The sequence below is a fragment of the Neopelma chrysocephalum genome, unplaced genomic scaffold (genome assembly GCF_003984885.1).
Source record: "Neopelma chrysocephalum unplaced genomic scaffold, ASM398488v2 Primary Assembly neopelma1_94649, whole genome shotgun sequence".
Classification (NCBI taxonomy): Eukaryota; Metazoa; Chordata; class Aves; order Passeriformes; family Pipridae; genus Neopelma; species Neopelma chrysocephalum.
In genome coordinates this window covers 1-14,361 of record NW_020923355.1, presented here as the reverse complement: position 1 = coordinate 14,361, position 14,361 = coordinate 1, and the positions used below count along the sequence as shown (strand labels likewise).

At 49.8% G+C, this 14,361-nt stretch overlaps 1 protein-coding gene and 1 long non-coding RNA gene across 2 annotated transcripts; both read left to right on the top strand.

Moving 5' to 3' along the window:
* The first annotated feature begins 478 nt into the window (after nucleotides 1–478).
* Nucleotides 479–1,573, top strand: LOC113980559. The gene is made up of 4 exons (XR_003538160.1): nucleotides 479–506; nucleotides 790–792; nucleotides 1,066–1,164; nucleotides 1,538–1,573. It is a non-coding gene; the product is annotated as an uncharacterized LOC113980559 (long non-coding RNA).
* A 489-nt stretch (nucleotides 1,574–2,062) lies between these two features.
* Nucleotides 2,063–8,045, top strand: LOC113980558 (zinc finger protein 436-like; the record flags this gene model as incomplete). The annotated part of the gene is made up of 3 exons (XM_027707787.1): nucleotides 2,063–2,326; nucleotides 4,043–4,809; nucleotides 7,685–8,045. Coding segments are annotated over 2 exons (1,014 nt in total), but the record flags the coding sequence as incomplete, so codon positions are not given.
* Nucleotides 8,046–14,361: the final 6,316 nt, after the last annotated feature.

The following is a 14,361-nucleotide window of genomic DNA, read 5'->3' as shown; positions in this document are numbered from 1 at the left end:
TGGGGCACAATCTCCTCTCCAGAGCTTGACTCACTGCAGACTTTGCAGGGACATCTGTGCTGGCAGCCCGAGTATGTCATGACCCCCCACGCTCCCCCCAGGATATTTGGGATGAGTTCCCCCTTCCCGGACACCCACGGGATGGGGGGACGATTGTTCCCCTGCTGTTGCTGTTGCTGCTCTGCCCCTGTCCCTGCCCTTCCTGCCACTGGGCAATGGGAAAGGGACCGCCAATGGGAAAGGGGCGAGAGAAGCGGAAAGGGTGGGTGGGACACCCAAAAGGAACACAAGGGGCGGTGGGTCACCCCCAGAGGGAGCTGGGGGAAGCCGGGGTTTTGAGGGCTGATGGGAAAGGGGTGGGAGAGGGCGGCTAAGGGGAGGGAGGAGAACGGGAGTGGGGTTGCCTTGGCAGTCCCTTCGTGTCCCCATGCCTTTATCCCTGGAGAGTGGGGGAGGCTGGAGAGAGGGGGGAGCTGCGAGAGCCCTGAGAGCCTGGAGAGGAGGGAGTTCGGGCCCCGTGTGCTGAGCCAGCGGTCGGGGCCGTGCTGTTGGTGCCAAATTGCCCCTGGTCAGGCTGAACCCAGAGCCCCCCCACGTGTCAGGGGGCCCGATCTGCTTCCTGCTCTCGTTGCCCTGGGGCAGCCTCTGGTGTCCCCCCGCCTGTGGGGCTGTTTGGTTGCCTTGGGCACAGCCGACCCTTGTGCAGGGCTGTGCCCTTGGGGCTCTTGTGGGTGGGCGGGAGGTGTTTTTTGGGGCTGCCGGGCTGGGTTGGGGGCAGAGCCCCAGCAGTGGGTGGGGGGATGCGGGTCCTCCCCTGCAGTGGGGGTTGGTGTTGCTGGGTCAGGCCCTGCCGGCTCCATTGTCAGCCCGGTGCCGGCAGGGGGGACACAGCGGTTTTGGGGCCCCCCCGGGAGTGCCAGGGATGGGTGTGGAGCCCGGGAGCTGCCGAGTGTCGAGGGCAGAGCGGGGCGATGCCGGAGCTGGGGGACCACCAGCAGCCTGGAGGGGGGAGCACAGAGAGGAAGGAGCCCCGGGACCCCCGGGTGCCTGAAACAGGGGGTGCAGAGAAGGGGAAGCCTGGACAGTGGGGACCCTTGGGATCCCCAGGACAACAAAGTGGAGAACCTGGAGAGGGGGAGTGTCTGGGAACGCAGCACCCTGAAGGTGAGAGTTAGAGGAGAAGGGATGCTTCGGACCCCCAACACTCCCAGCATCCCTAAGCATGCCAGACAGGGGAGATCCTCTTAACCTCAGAGGGGAGAGACCAGAGAGGGGGAACTTCTGGGAGAGATTTTTTGGGTTAATCCTCATATTTTGGAGTATTTTTTGGCTGAATTTCAACTTTTGGAGGGTGGCAGACTTCTTGCTATTTCTGAGGGTTTTTTTCCTGAATCTTGCTTGTTTGGGTTTTTCTGGGCTGAATCTTGGTGTTTTGGAGGTTTTTATGAACACAGGATGCCCAGTGAGTTCTAGAGATGGACTTGGGCAGGAGGAACCCCAGAGCCAACACACTCAGCCCTTGTTTCCCCCCCATCAGGATTTGTCCTTCCCAAAGCTTGGGTGGATGGAGGAGGAGGCGGCGAGGAAGAGGAAGATGCCTTGGGCCCTCCAGGCAGGTGAGGAGGAAGTCAGTGGCCCTTTGGGCCGGTGTTGTGCTGGCTCTGGCAGCCGAGCATGGCCCCGGGCTGCAGGACAACCCCGCTGCCGCCACCGTCCTGCCGGGGCCGGAGTTGGGGGGATGTCCTTGGCCTTCCCTGTGGACCGGAGGCAAATCCCCTCCCTGTCCTTCTTGCTTCCTTCCCCAGGCCCCGAGTTGAGGACGGAGAGCCCGGAGGACAAATCCCCCCGGCAGAAGCTGGTGGGAGAGGCTGTTTTGAAGGGCTCCACAGTGCAGGAAGGCAGCGGGGAGAAAAAGGCCCGGAGATCCCCCTGCAGGAGGGGCTCCAAAGCCAGCCCAGGGTGCTCTGAGGAGGAAAGACCCAGCCTGTGCCGGGAAGGCGGCCAGAGCTTGAGGCAGAGCTCTGACCTGGTGGTCCCTGAGCCGCCTTCCAGCAGGGAGAAGCCCTTCAAGTGCTTGGAATGTGGGAAGAGCTTCAGCCAGAGCACCAAACTCCTCAGCCACCAGCACATCCACACCGGGGGACAGCCCTACACATGTGGGGAACGTGGGAAGAGCTTCAGAAACAGCTCCAACCTGATCCAGCACCATCGCATCCACACTGGGGAACGACCCTATTTGTGTGGGGAATGTGGAAAGAGCTTCAGCCAGAGCTCCCACCTCCTCACCCACCAGCACATCCACACTGGGAACCGGCCCGGGAAAGGGGTGGGAGAGGAGGGCTATAGGGAGGTGGGAGAGCGAGAGCGGTGTTGCCGTGTCGGTCCCTCCGTGTCCCCATGCCTTGATCCCTGGAGAGTTTGGGAGGCTGGAGAGAGGGGGGAGCTGCGAGAGCCCCGAGAGCCTGGAGAGGGGGGAGTTCGGGCCCCCTGTGCCGAGCCAGCGGTCGGGGCCATGCTGTTGGTGCCAAATTACCCCTGGTCAGGCTGAAGCCAGAGCCCGCCCACGTGTCAGGGGGCCCAATCCACTCCCTGCTCTCATTGTTCTGGGGCAGCCTCTGGTGTCCCCCCACCTGTGGGGCTGTTTGGTTGCCTTGGGCACAGCCGGCCCTTGTGCAGGGCTGTGCCCTTGGGGGCTCTTAGGGGTGGGTGGGAGGTGTTTTTTGAGGGTGCTGGGCTGGGTTGGGGGCAGAGCCCTGGCGGTGGGCGGGGGGATGCGCTTCCCCCCGCCACGGTGGGGGTTAATGTTGCTGGGTCAGGCTCCGCCGGCTCCATTGTCAGCCCGGTGCCGGCAGGGGGGACACAGCGGTTTTGGGGCCCCCCAGGAGTGCCGGTGTTGAGTGTGGAGCCCGGGAGCTGCCGAGTGTGGAGGGCAGAGTGGGGCGATGCCGGAGCTGGGGGACCCCTGGCAGCCTGGAGGGGGGAGCATGGAGAGGGAGGAGCCCCGGGACCCCTGGGATCCTGAAACGGGGGACGTGGAGAAGGGGAAGCCTGGACGGGTGAGACCCCTGGGATCCCCGGGACAACAAAGTGGAGACCCTGGAGAGGGGGAATGTGTGGGAACTCGGCACCCCAAAGGAAAGAGTCAGAGTAGAAGGGACCCTTGGGACCCCCAACACCCCAGAGGAGTCAGAGGGTCACTCAGGGGAGACCCTCTGAAACCCAGAGGAGACAAGACCAGAGAGGGGGAACTTCTGGGTGAGATTTTTTGGGCTAATCTTCATATTTTGGAGTATTTTTTAGTTAAATCTCAACTTTTTGCAGTTTGGGAGGCTAAGGGTCTTCTTGCTATTTCTGAGGGTCTTTTTGCCTGAATGTCAGTAGCTTGGGTTTTTCTGGGCTGAATCTTGGTGTTTTGGAGGTTTTTATGGACACAGGATGCCCAGTGGGTTCTAGAGATGTACTTGGGCAGGAGGAACCCCCAAACCAACGCACTCAGCCCTTGTTTTCCCCCCATCAGGATTTGTCCTTCCCAAAGCTTGGGCGGATGGAGGAGGAGGCGGCGAGGAAGAGGAAGATGCCTTGGGCCCCCCAGGCAGGTGAGGAGGAAGTCAGTGGCCCTTTGGGCCGGTGTTGTGCTGGCTCTGGCAGCCGAGCATGGCCCCCGGCTGCAGGACAACCCCAATGCCGCCGCCATCCTGCCGAGGCCGGAGTTGGGGGGATGTCCTTGGCCTTCCCTCTGGGCCAGAGGCAAATCCCCTCCCTGTCCTTCTTGCTTCCTGCCCCAGGCCCCGAGCTGTTGATGGAGAGCCCGGAGGACAAATCCCCCTGTGAGACCCTGGTGGGAGAGGCCGTTTTGAAGGGCTCCACAGTGCAGGAAGGCAGCGGGGAGGAAAAGGGCCGGAGATCCCCCCACAGGAGGAACTCCAAAGCCAACCCAGGGTGCTCTGAGGAGGAAAGACCCAGCCTGTGCAGGGAAGGCGGCTGGAGTTTGAGCCAGAGCTCTGACCTGTTGGTCCCTGAGCAGCCTCCCAGCAGGCAGAAGCCCTTCAAGTGCTTGGAATGTGGGAAGAGGTTCAGGCAAAGCTCCCACCTGATTGAACACCAGCACATCCACACTGGGGAACGGCCCTATTCATGTGGGGAATGTGGGAAGAGCTTCAGCGTGAGCTCCAAGCTCCTGACCCACCAGCGCATCCACACTGGAGAATGGCCCTACATGTGTGGGGAATGTGGGAAGAGCTTCAGGGACAGCTCCAGCCTGATTCAACACCAGCGCATCCACACTGGGCAACGGCCCTACCCATGTGGGGAATGTGGAAAGAGCTTCAGGAACAGCTCCAGCCTGATCCAACACAAGCACATCCACACTGGGGAACGGCCCTACACGTGTGGGCAATGTGGGAAGAGCTTCAGGAACAACTCTACTCTCCACAACCACCAGCATATCCACACCAGGGAACGGCCCTACACGTGTGGGCAATGTGGGAAGAGCTTCAGGAACAACTCTACTCTCCACAACCACCAGCACATCCACACCAGGGAACGGCCCTACAAGTGCTTGGAATGTGGGAAGGGATTTCGAACCCGTGGGAATCTCCTCCTGCATGAGCGGACGCACACAGATGATAGGCCCTTCTGCTGCACCGACTGCGGGAAGGGCTTCAACCGGAACTCCAACCTCATCACCCACCGGCGCATCCACACCGGGGAGAGGCTCTACAAATGTGGGGAGTGTGGGAAGAGCTTCACCCGCAGCTCTTACATGACCTCACACCAACGGACCCACCAGTAAGAGAAGCCCTACAAGTGCCCCGACTGCGGGAAGAGCTTTGGCCACTGCTTCCACCCCAAATGAACCCCCTGATGGTGAGGCAACCCCTGGAGTCCAGTGACTGTCAGTCCATCCCTTTCGACCACAAAGGGCCAGTCCTCTTTCCCAGGGGCAGGTTCTGCCAACAGAACCCTTCTTGGGGGGTGTGTGGAGATTCCTGCCTTGGCTGGGGACCCCCCAAGTTCAGTCCTGCAGGTTGAGAGCAGAGATCTCCCCATGAGCTTTGGTCTGGGGGAGTTCCATCCATCTCTACTTAAGAATTCTTGCTTTTGTGCCAGCTTGAGTAGAATTGCTTCAACAATTGCTTTAGTGTAGAGCACTCTCCTATCTTACCCTGTATTCCTGGTAGTTTTAGTGTTTCTTTTATGCAGTAAATAATTCTGATGAAGATCTTTTGTCTGATCATTTGTAACCCTAAATAATTCCTTTCTATCAGTAGATCTGATTTGCCATCGTTAAAACCTGGGGGACAAAAGTGTTTCAGTCACAACTTTCTAATTCCTCTAAATTGAAGTTGTTGGCATAACCCAAGGCTGTGATTGGATCCAGCAGCCCCCAGCACCCCACAGGAAGTTTGGAGCTCAGGGGGGCCATCCCCCCCTTCCCATTCTCCCAGTGTCCAAAGACCCCCATGGGACCGTCAGACCTGCCAGACCACCCTCCCTTTTCCACCCTTCTCCTTGTTCATCCCACTTTCCCACTGTACCCTCAATCCCCAATTTCCCCCGTCCACAGAACGGTTCCTCAGCCGGCAGCCATTAAACAATGAATGCCCCCCTCCTGCTCCATGCCTCAGCTTTTAGAGCTGAGCTGACCTCCCATGGTCTGCAATGTCCCTTGGGTCAGTTGGGCTCAGCTGGCCTACTTGGGTCCCCTCCCAGGGTCTTGCCCTCAGCTAAGGAAGGAATGTCCCAGTGTTGGTGCTGTGCTCAGCAGTGGCCAAAACACAGGTGTGTTCTCAACACCCTTCCAGCTGCCAATGCCAAGCACAGCCCTGGGAGGGCTGCTGTGGGGAAATGAACTGCAGCTCAGCCAGACCCAACACAAATATCTGTGGCACATATTCTATAGAATCCATCCTTAGGTGTTGTATGATAGATCTATAAGATATTACAAATAATAAGCAATAATAAGGCAAGTGTCCTCCTTAGGGACACACCCTCCCCCCCCAAACTACTGCCTGGGTTTGTTCCCTGGGGGTCTCTGCAGCAGCAAGCACAGCACCACACTGACTGCTCTGGGCTGTGCAGGCATTTGTGGTTCTGCCTGTCTCACACACCCCCCCAACTTTGGGATGGATCTGGATGTCACTGGATGTGATGTCAGAGGGGAGATGTGATGTCATATGATGGATGTGACATCATAGAGGAGCCTTGATGTCCCAACAAGGATGTGATGTCACATGGGAGATGTGTTGTCACAGGGATGATATGATATCACGGGAGAGGTGTGATGTCACAGGAAGGATGTGATGTCACAGGGGAGCTGTGATAGCATGGGGAGGTGTGGTGTCATAGGGGAGATGTGATGTCACAGGGATGATGTGATGTCACAGGGGAGGACGTGATGTCACAGGGATTATATGATATCACAGGAGAGGTGTGATATCATATGATGGATGTGACATCACCTGTGATGTCACAATGGAGGTGTAATATCATAGGGGAGATGTGATGTCACATGAAGGATGTGATGTCATATGATGGTTGTGATGTAATAGGGGAGGATGTGATGTCACAGTGGAGCTGTGACGTCATAGGGGAAGCTGTGATGTCACAGGAAGGTGTGATGTCACAGGGGAGATGTGATGTCACAGGAAGGATGTGATGTCACAGGGGAGCTGTAACGTCATGGGGACTATATGATGTCATGGGGATGACATGACGTCACAGGGATGATACGACATCACAGGAGAAGATGGATGTGATGTCATAGGGGAAATGTGATGTCACAGGAAGGATGTGATGTCACCAGAAGGATGTGATGTCATAGAGGAAATGTGATGTCACACGAAGGATATGTTGTCACAGGGGAGATGAGATGTTATAGGGGAGATGTGATGTCATATTATGGTTGTGACATCATCGGTGAGATGTGATGTCACAGAAAGGTTGCAACGTCATAGGGGAGATGTGATGTCACAGGAAGGATGTAATGTCATATGATGGATTTGATGTCAGCTGTGATGTCACAGGGGAGCTGTGATGTCATGGGGACGATGTGATGTCATAGGAGAGGTGTGATATCAGAGGAAAGGATGTGATGTCACAGGGAGCATGTGATGTCACAGAGGAGTGACACATCCCCCCCCCAACCTTGCTCCAGCTAAAGCCGTGGAATTTGTCTTTGTTTCCCTTGGGTTCAAGGTCAGGCTGTTTTATTTCCATGGGTGTCTAGAGATGAGTTAAGGGTAGCTCAGACCTTTTGGTGAGGAAGGAGTTGTTTACTCTTGAGCATTTGAACTCAGCCTTTGTTCCTGGTTTCTTCCCACTGTTTCAGAGCAGTTCATTTCCCAGGGTAAAAGCTCTGATTGCCCAGTACAGTCAGGTTCTCCTGAGCTCAGGACATTTCACTGGTCTCATTTTTCTCCAGTATTAATTCTGTGCCAAATTCTTGCTTCCTAGGTCAGTGACACGTTGGTTTTTTTGTGGATGCTTTGTCCCCCTCAGTCCTTCCAAAGGAGCTTTCTTGAATGCACCTTCTTACAGCTAATTTTAATGATTACTTTAGATAAGCCTCTTAGAGTAAATGCATTTCAATGAAATCGGGGCACATCTTTTTGGTTCTGGTGCAAGATTCGAACTAATTTTTTTCTTCCTCTTTGGCTCAATTAAAAACCATCTTAAAACACTCCCAGTATGTTGTGTGAGTGCAGGGCTTGAGGTGTGTGGGATTGAGTGGACACAGAGAAAGAACTAACATTCAGAAACATATCTGCTTCCCTGTCTCAATTAATAAACCCCAGAGTTTGACACATTAATAATATCCATAGCAATTATGATTTGACTCTATATTGTGACATGCATATGCACATGTGAGTATAAGGACATACGAAATAGGTATTGTAGTTTCTGCAGTTCTTGTGTTATGGGTGAGGGTAGAGAGGATTCGAGCTAAAAATTACCTGAACATTTTGAGAGTGCAGAGACATCTGTCTGACCATCACTAGGTGTGCTTTGATTTAAGGCAGAGCATGTTAAAGAATGCAATAACTTAAAGCCAGCTGCAGTCTTGAATTTTTGCTCTGTCAGCAATAACAATAGCATTAATAATTACTAATAGTTAATGAGCTAACATGCAATAAATATATCTGCTCATTTTGACATATGTGCCAGTTTAATAATTCTAAATGAATTAGTGCGTTCATACAGGAAATCTCCCTCAACCTCTGGTTAAAATGTAACATTGACTAAAGGATTATAGAGGGGACTTAATTTTACTGACTGTTTTAACAGTTGTCACAGCTGTTGGAAAAAGGAAAGGCAATTGAAACACTCCAAAAAAGGGGTGGGGGAAGCAGAACGGGAGTAGTTTAATAAATTTAAACATGGTCTCTGAATGACAAACATAAAAAATTGAGCAGATCTGTAACTCCAGAAAGCTGCTATACACTATGTACTTTTGCCTTTTGTGGTTCACTGTGTTTCATTCATTTGAACACTTAGCAGTTTCCCTACTTTCTCCATTTAAAAATGTGCAACAGTGTTTAAATGTGGAACAAATTGAGCTGTTCATGTGCATAGAGTTTCATCTTAGAATGCAACTGATAGAATACTCAGCTGACAAGAAATAAAGGTTGTGTAGAATGGCTGTAACATTTCAAAAGTGGACACAGGTGTCACATCATGTGAATGCTTCAGTGCAGTGATGGTTGGTGTACATATTTTATGTTTTTCTAACCGTTCTCATGTTGTGATGTGGGAATGGTGTGTGGAGTTACCCTGCGAGTCTGTCTGGGTTATGTCTGCGCAGGGATGAACAGGAGTGTGTGTATAGATTCACACACCTGTGTGTTTGTGTGTGTGCAGGGGGATTCTGTGCTGAACTTCAAAGAGTTTGTGCCAGTTTCACTCTTTAAAATATTTTGGCAGAGTTTCTAATTGTTGAAGAATTTTTTAGAAGTGTCTTTCATTTGTAAGGGGAGGAAAGGGGTGGACTGAAGGACCTCTTTTAGTGCTGGGTGCTCCTTTTAATGTGTTTATGGTTGTGCTTCTTTATTGACCGAGCCTGGTGCGTTTCAGCAGTAATTAACCCGTGTCATTAGCAAAGCCCTTGTGGGTACCTGTTAATTCTCTGGAATGGCTGATCATTTTTTCTGTACTTCCCCCCCTGTTTTTTCCTAAGGCACACTGTCCTTTTCTAATAGTCCTTAAGCTTTAACATTTCCCACAAATTCCTTTTTAGACTGAGGCAGGTAGAAGGGCATCATCCCCATAGTTCCATAATACAGAATAACTATTGTCTTAACAAACTGTTTTCAAAGATGCTGATGGGAAGCAAAACAACTGGCAGAATCTGTGGGGAACAATTTATTTAATTATTATTTTTCAAAACACATGCTTCATGATAAGAAAAGAGATAAGAATTTTTTTTGTATGTGTGTCTGTGTGTAGCTGCATTAGCTGTTGTGAATATTTTGAAGTTCATATTTTAATCAGATTTCAACTTAGTTAATAGCACTTTGGGCATTTAAAAGTATTGAGCCAGCAGAAAAATACTTGTGCTTGCACTGCTGAGAAAAGATAAGGACCACCTCATCAGCCAACCCTACTTTTGCAATTAGTTTCAAATCCATGGTGCTATTTATCAAACAGAGAAGGTAACTTGTCTATGATCATATTTATCAATACTTGAAGCCTACTTTGCTTAGAGTAGCTAAAAAGCAGATGTCTGTTCTCACAGATATGTCAGTCCAAATGTTATGCTGCTATTTCTGTATGTTACAGAGCAAAGTTAAGATAGAAAAATTATGGTATAAAAATATAAATTATTCATGAATAAGTGACGTGATTATTCATTTTACAGAACAGTTTTTAAAGGACTGACCCTTGACCTACTGGGAGGTTGCTTGCACCTCTGTGAAAGTGTAAGTAGGAATGAAAAAAATGCTTATTTGAACCTTTCAAGGAAGGAAATCAAATAAGTATTTTTTTGCTTAGAATAAGTGAAAAGCATAGGATAAGTAGGAAAAACAATCTGGAAGGAATTCTTGCTCCTGTTGAAGCCCAGAGTAGCCTCTGTCTATAAGACAAGCTTTGCTATGAATTCTTTTTCACAGGAAATTCCTGGAGGGAAGAAACAATAAAATGTTGATCCGTTCCAAGTGCATATGAGCCTCACGCTGCCGAGCTCTCTAGAGGAGATCTGTGATCATGCCCGGCCAGTTTGTTCAGTTTTTATCTCTTTTCCATCCACTGGCCTTGTATTAAATTGTCATTGTCCCAAAGCCCATGAGAGAGAAATGAATTGCATTTCTCCACATGCACTGACAGTGAAATATTTCCCCTCTCTGTCTCCAGTCACACTTATATGTTTCCTTGTGCAGGGGTGACACCAGCAGTGGCTGCAGCTTGACATTCCACTCATTCCCTGTTCTTTTCCATTTGTGTGTCGTCTTTCAGGCTTGAGGTCGGCAGTCACACGTGCACAGTCAGATCTGTAGCAGCACGTCTGTGTGTGGGTTTGTTTTATATATTTGCATTTTCTGTGCAATCCTCTGTCTGTGCACAGCGAGTTTTGTGTTCCAGTACGTTTCTATCTGTGCCTGTGTGTGTGTTACAGGTATGGAGTGTTTTTTTTTTAACATTTTCTCATTCTAAGTAAATGAAAATAATAATATTTATTCATATTCCTGTAACTTTGGGCTGTCAAATGGAGAACTGTTTTTTCAGCTACATGTGTTCTTGACTGTATTTACACCTAAAGAATATAATTATTTTAGGGAGGGACGACCCCTACATATGGTTGTTAATGTGCATCATGATGTCCTCAGGCAAAAATATAAAATACACATTCAATTTTAATGGTCCTTAATCCTCTCCAAAAGCCCTGTAGTTGTTTTTTGGTTTTGGTTTTTTGATTTTGGTATGGTTTCTTTGTCAAGGAGTAAAAATCCTGTGAAACACTGAAGAAAAATATGAAACTGAATTGTATACTGCTATTTTAGAGAGTATTCCTTAATTATATTTTAAAGGACTTGGTATTGCCTTTTCAGTAGCACTTTGGAGTGTAACTTTTCTAGAATGGTAGATCGCTGCCTTTTGACATGTGTGTCTTCTGAAACAATTCATGTATTTGCTGTGTTACAGAAGCTCTAAATCTCTTGGGTTTGTTTACAGAACGCTTGTAATGTTTTTTTAACTAATTCTTACTTCCTTCAAACAAAGAAGGGCTTTTCTCTTTGCTATTCCTTAATAGAGCAGGTTTGCATTAAAGGGAATCTTGTCTAATTTCCAATTATTTTCCTGTTTTAAGTAGCGTAGCTTTTTAATCAGAGCATCGTTTCCCAATTCTTTTAAAATTGAAATAAAATTAATTTTTTCACTTCAGCTTCCTGTACTTGCCAGGAGAAACATCTATTAACAGCCTAATGAAAATTAGAGCAATATAGGTACTTTCACACAGTGTAACATAAGCACGTGCTGTTTTTCTGTACCGCTGAATGTCTGATTTTTACCGTGGGTCACCATTCTGAATTTGTATGAAACCTTGATGAAATTTACGGATTTAGATCAAAATAATTTATGAGGCAAAACAAAACAAAAAATTCTTACTTTTTGTGACACTAACACAGAACCTTAAATGTGAAATTGGAGAAGGATGGCCATGTGCTGTGGTAAGTGAGTATATCAGGGTGTATGGAATAGAAGTTCCTTGTTCTCGGTCTAATCAAGCCATTTAGAGTGTCCTTGTACAGAATTGTGCACATTTATTTCTATGATAACCTGCTGAAATATAATTAGCTACCCCTGTGCATGTGAGAATAGTCCAAATATATCCTTTTATCATACATTGAAAATTATATTCCCTTTCCCTGAGTAAAACTCTTTGCAGCTTTGAGCTGCTGTCTTTATATGGGAGGGCGTAAGATTCTCTTCAAGAGTTTTGTGCTGAAACCAAACTTTAGGATAAAGTGATTCGAGGTTTTTGAGGTTATTACTCTGTAGCTTAGTGTGTATGTCTCTCACTCCTCTGTGTCTTTTCATGTTGCTGTAAGTGGAAAAAAACCCTGCACATCTCCTTTTCATCATTTGGATTGGAACTACATACCACAGGTAATGTGTTTTGGCAGCACTTACCCAGCCAAAGAAAACAAATCAATATTAGCCATGCTGAGGAGTGTCAGAAGTATCCCAGATGTGTCGATTTAGCTTTGCTCCATCACACACTCTTTCCTTAAACAACTGGTCAAAATGTCACAAATGTCGTGTTGGCTCCAGTGAGATTCTAATGGGTGTGATCAGAGATTGATGGCTTTGGCAAATTAGAATGAGAAGATGATGTGGATTTGCTGTCTCTTGTTTTGAATGTCCTCAGAAATAAAACCCCAGACAAATAAGGAAATAAAATAGAAATAAAAATTTTTTAAAAAGTAAAAATAATTTAAAAATTATAAGCCATTTGTGTGTGTGCACTCCCCCCCTCCAAGCCAGCTAGATATCCCAGTACGGCCCGATCCCTTCCCAGTCCCTCCCCGCCCCCCCCCCCCCCCCCCTGATGTCACTCGCGCCCATCCCCGCCCCCTCTCTGACGTCACTTCCGTCCCGGTCCCACCGGCGGCACCGGCACCTCTCGCGTGGGGGGGAACCGGCGGCGGCAGCCTCGCGCCGGAAATGACGTCACAAACCCGCGCCGCTTTCCCCCCATTGGCCGCCGCTTCCCGCCAAACCCCGCCCCTCCCTCCCCGCTAAGCCCCGCCCACTCCCCTACTAAACCGTTGGCTTCAACGGGTAGACCTGATGTCTGCTTTGTCTTTATTTACTGAAACGGGTAGACCTGATGTCTCATTTGCCCCATTGATTTTAATAGGTAGACCGGATGTCCCTTTTTTCCCATTGACTTCAATGGGTAGACCTGATTTCCCATTTGCCCCGATGACTTTAATGGGTAGACCTGATGTCCTCTTTGTCTCCATTGTCTTTAATGGGTAGACCTGATGTCCTCTTTGTCCCATATTACTTTAACGGGTAGACCTGGTGCCTCATTTTCCCTATTGACTTTAACGGGTAGACCTGATGTTCCTTTTGTCCCATTGACTTTATTGGGTAGACCTGATTCCTCATTTTCCCCACTGACTTCAATGGGTAGACCTGATGTCCCTTTTGTCCCATTGACTTTAATGGGTAAACCTGATGTCCCATTTGCCGTATTGACTTTAATGGGTAGACCTGATGTCCTCTTTGTCTCTATTGACTTTATTGGGTAGACCTGAGATCTCATTTGCCCCATTGACTTTAACGGGTAGACCTGATGCCTCATGTGTCCCATTGACTTCAACGGGTAGACCTGATGTCCCTTTTGTCCCACTGACTTTAACGGGTAGACCTGATGCCTCATTTGTCCCATTGACTTCAATAGGTAGACCTGATGTTCTATTTGCCCTATTGAGTTTAATGGGTAGACCTGAGGTCTCTTCTGTCTCCATTTACTTTAACAGGTAGACCTGATGTCTCATTTGTCCCAGTGACTTCAATGGGTAGACCTGATGTCCCATTTGCCCTATTGATTTTAATGGGTAGACCTGTTGCGTCCCAGTATGGCCCAGTAACCCCTCAGAGCTCTCCCAGTGCCTCCCAGTTCAGTCCAGTAATCCCCCCACTGTCCTCCCAGTACATCCCAGTATAGCCCAGTGCCCTTCCACTACATCCCAGTATGACCCGGTACCCTCCCAGTGCCTCCCAGTAAACCCTCCCAGTACGACCCAGTAACCGCCCCCAGAGCCCCCCAGTGCTCTCCCAGTGCCGCCCAGCGACTTCTCAGCACCTCCCAGCACGGCCCGGTGCTCTCCCAGTAACCCCCCCCGGGGCTTCCCAGTCCCTCCCAGTCTCTCCCAGTCCCTCCCAGTTGCCTCACAAACCTCAAACCGACGCCCGGTTGTGCCACCGCGGGTGGGGGGAGGGGCGGGGGGAAGATGCGTCACCTGCCAAATAATGAGCCATGCCGGCCAAGCCCTGGGGAGAGGCCTTGCCAAATAGTGAGCCACAGGCCCCGCCTCATAGTTCACCTGCGGGTGACCCCCCCCTGCCAAATAGTGAGCCACGGGACCCCCAAAATCCCTCCTGCCAAATAGTGAGCCATTAGGTCACCCTATAGGGAGCCCCTGCCAAATAGTGAGCTATTCATTCACCCTATAGGGACCCCCCTGCCAAATAATGAGCCATCATTCACCCTATAGAGACCCCCCTGCCAAATAGTGAACCATACATTCACCCTATAGGGACCCCCCTGCCAAATAAGGAGCCACAGGGACCCCCCTAAAATCCCCCCTGTTATCGGTAACAAGAGCAAAACTCTTTTAAAGTTTTACAAAA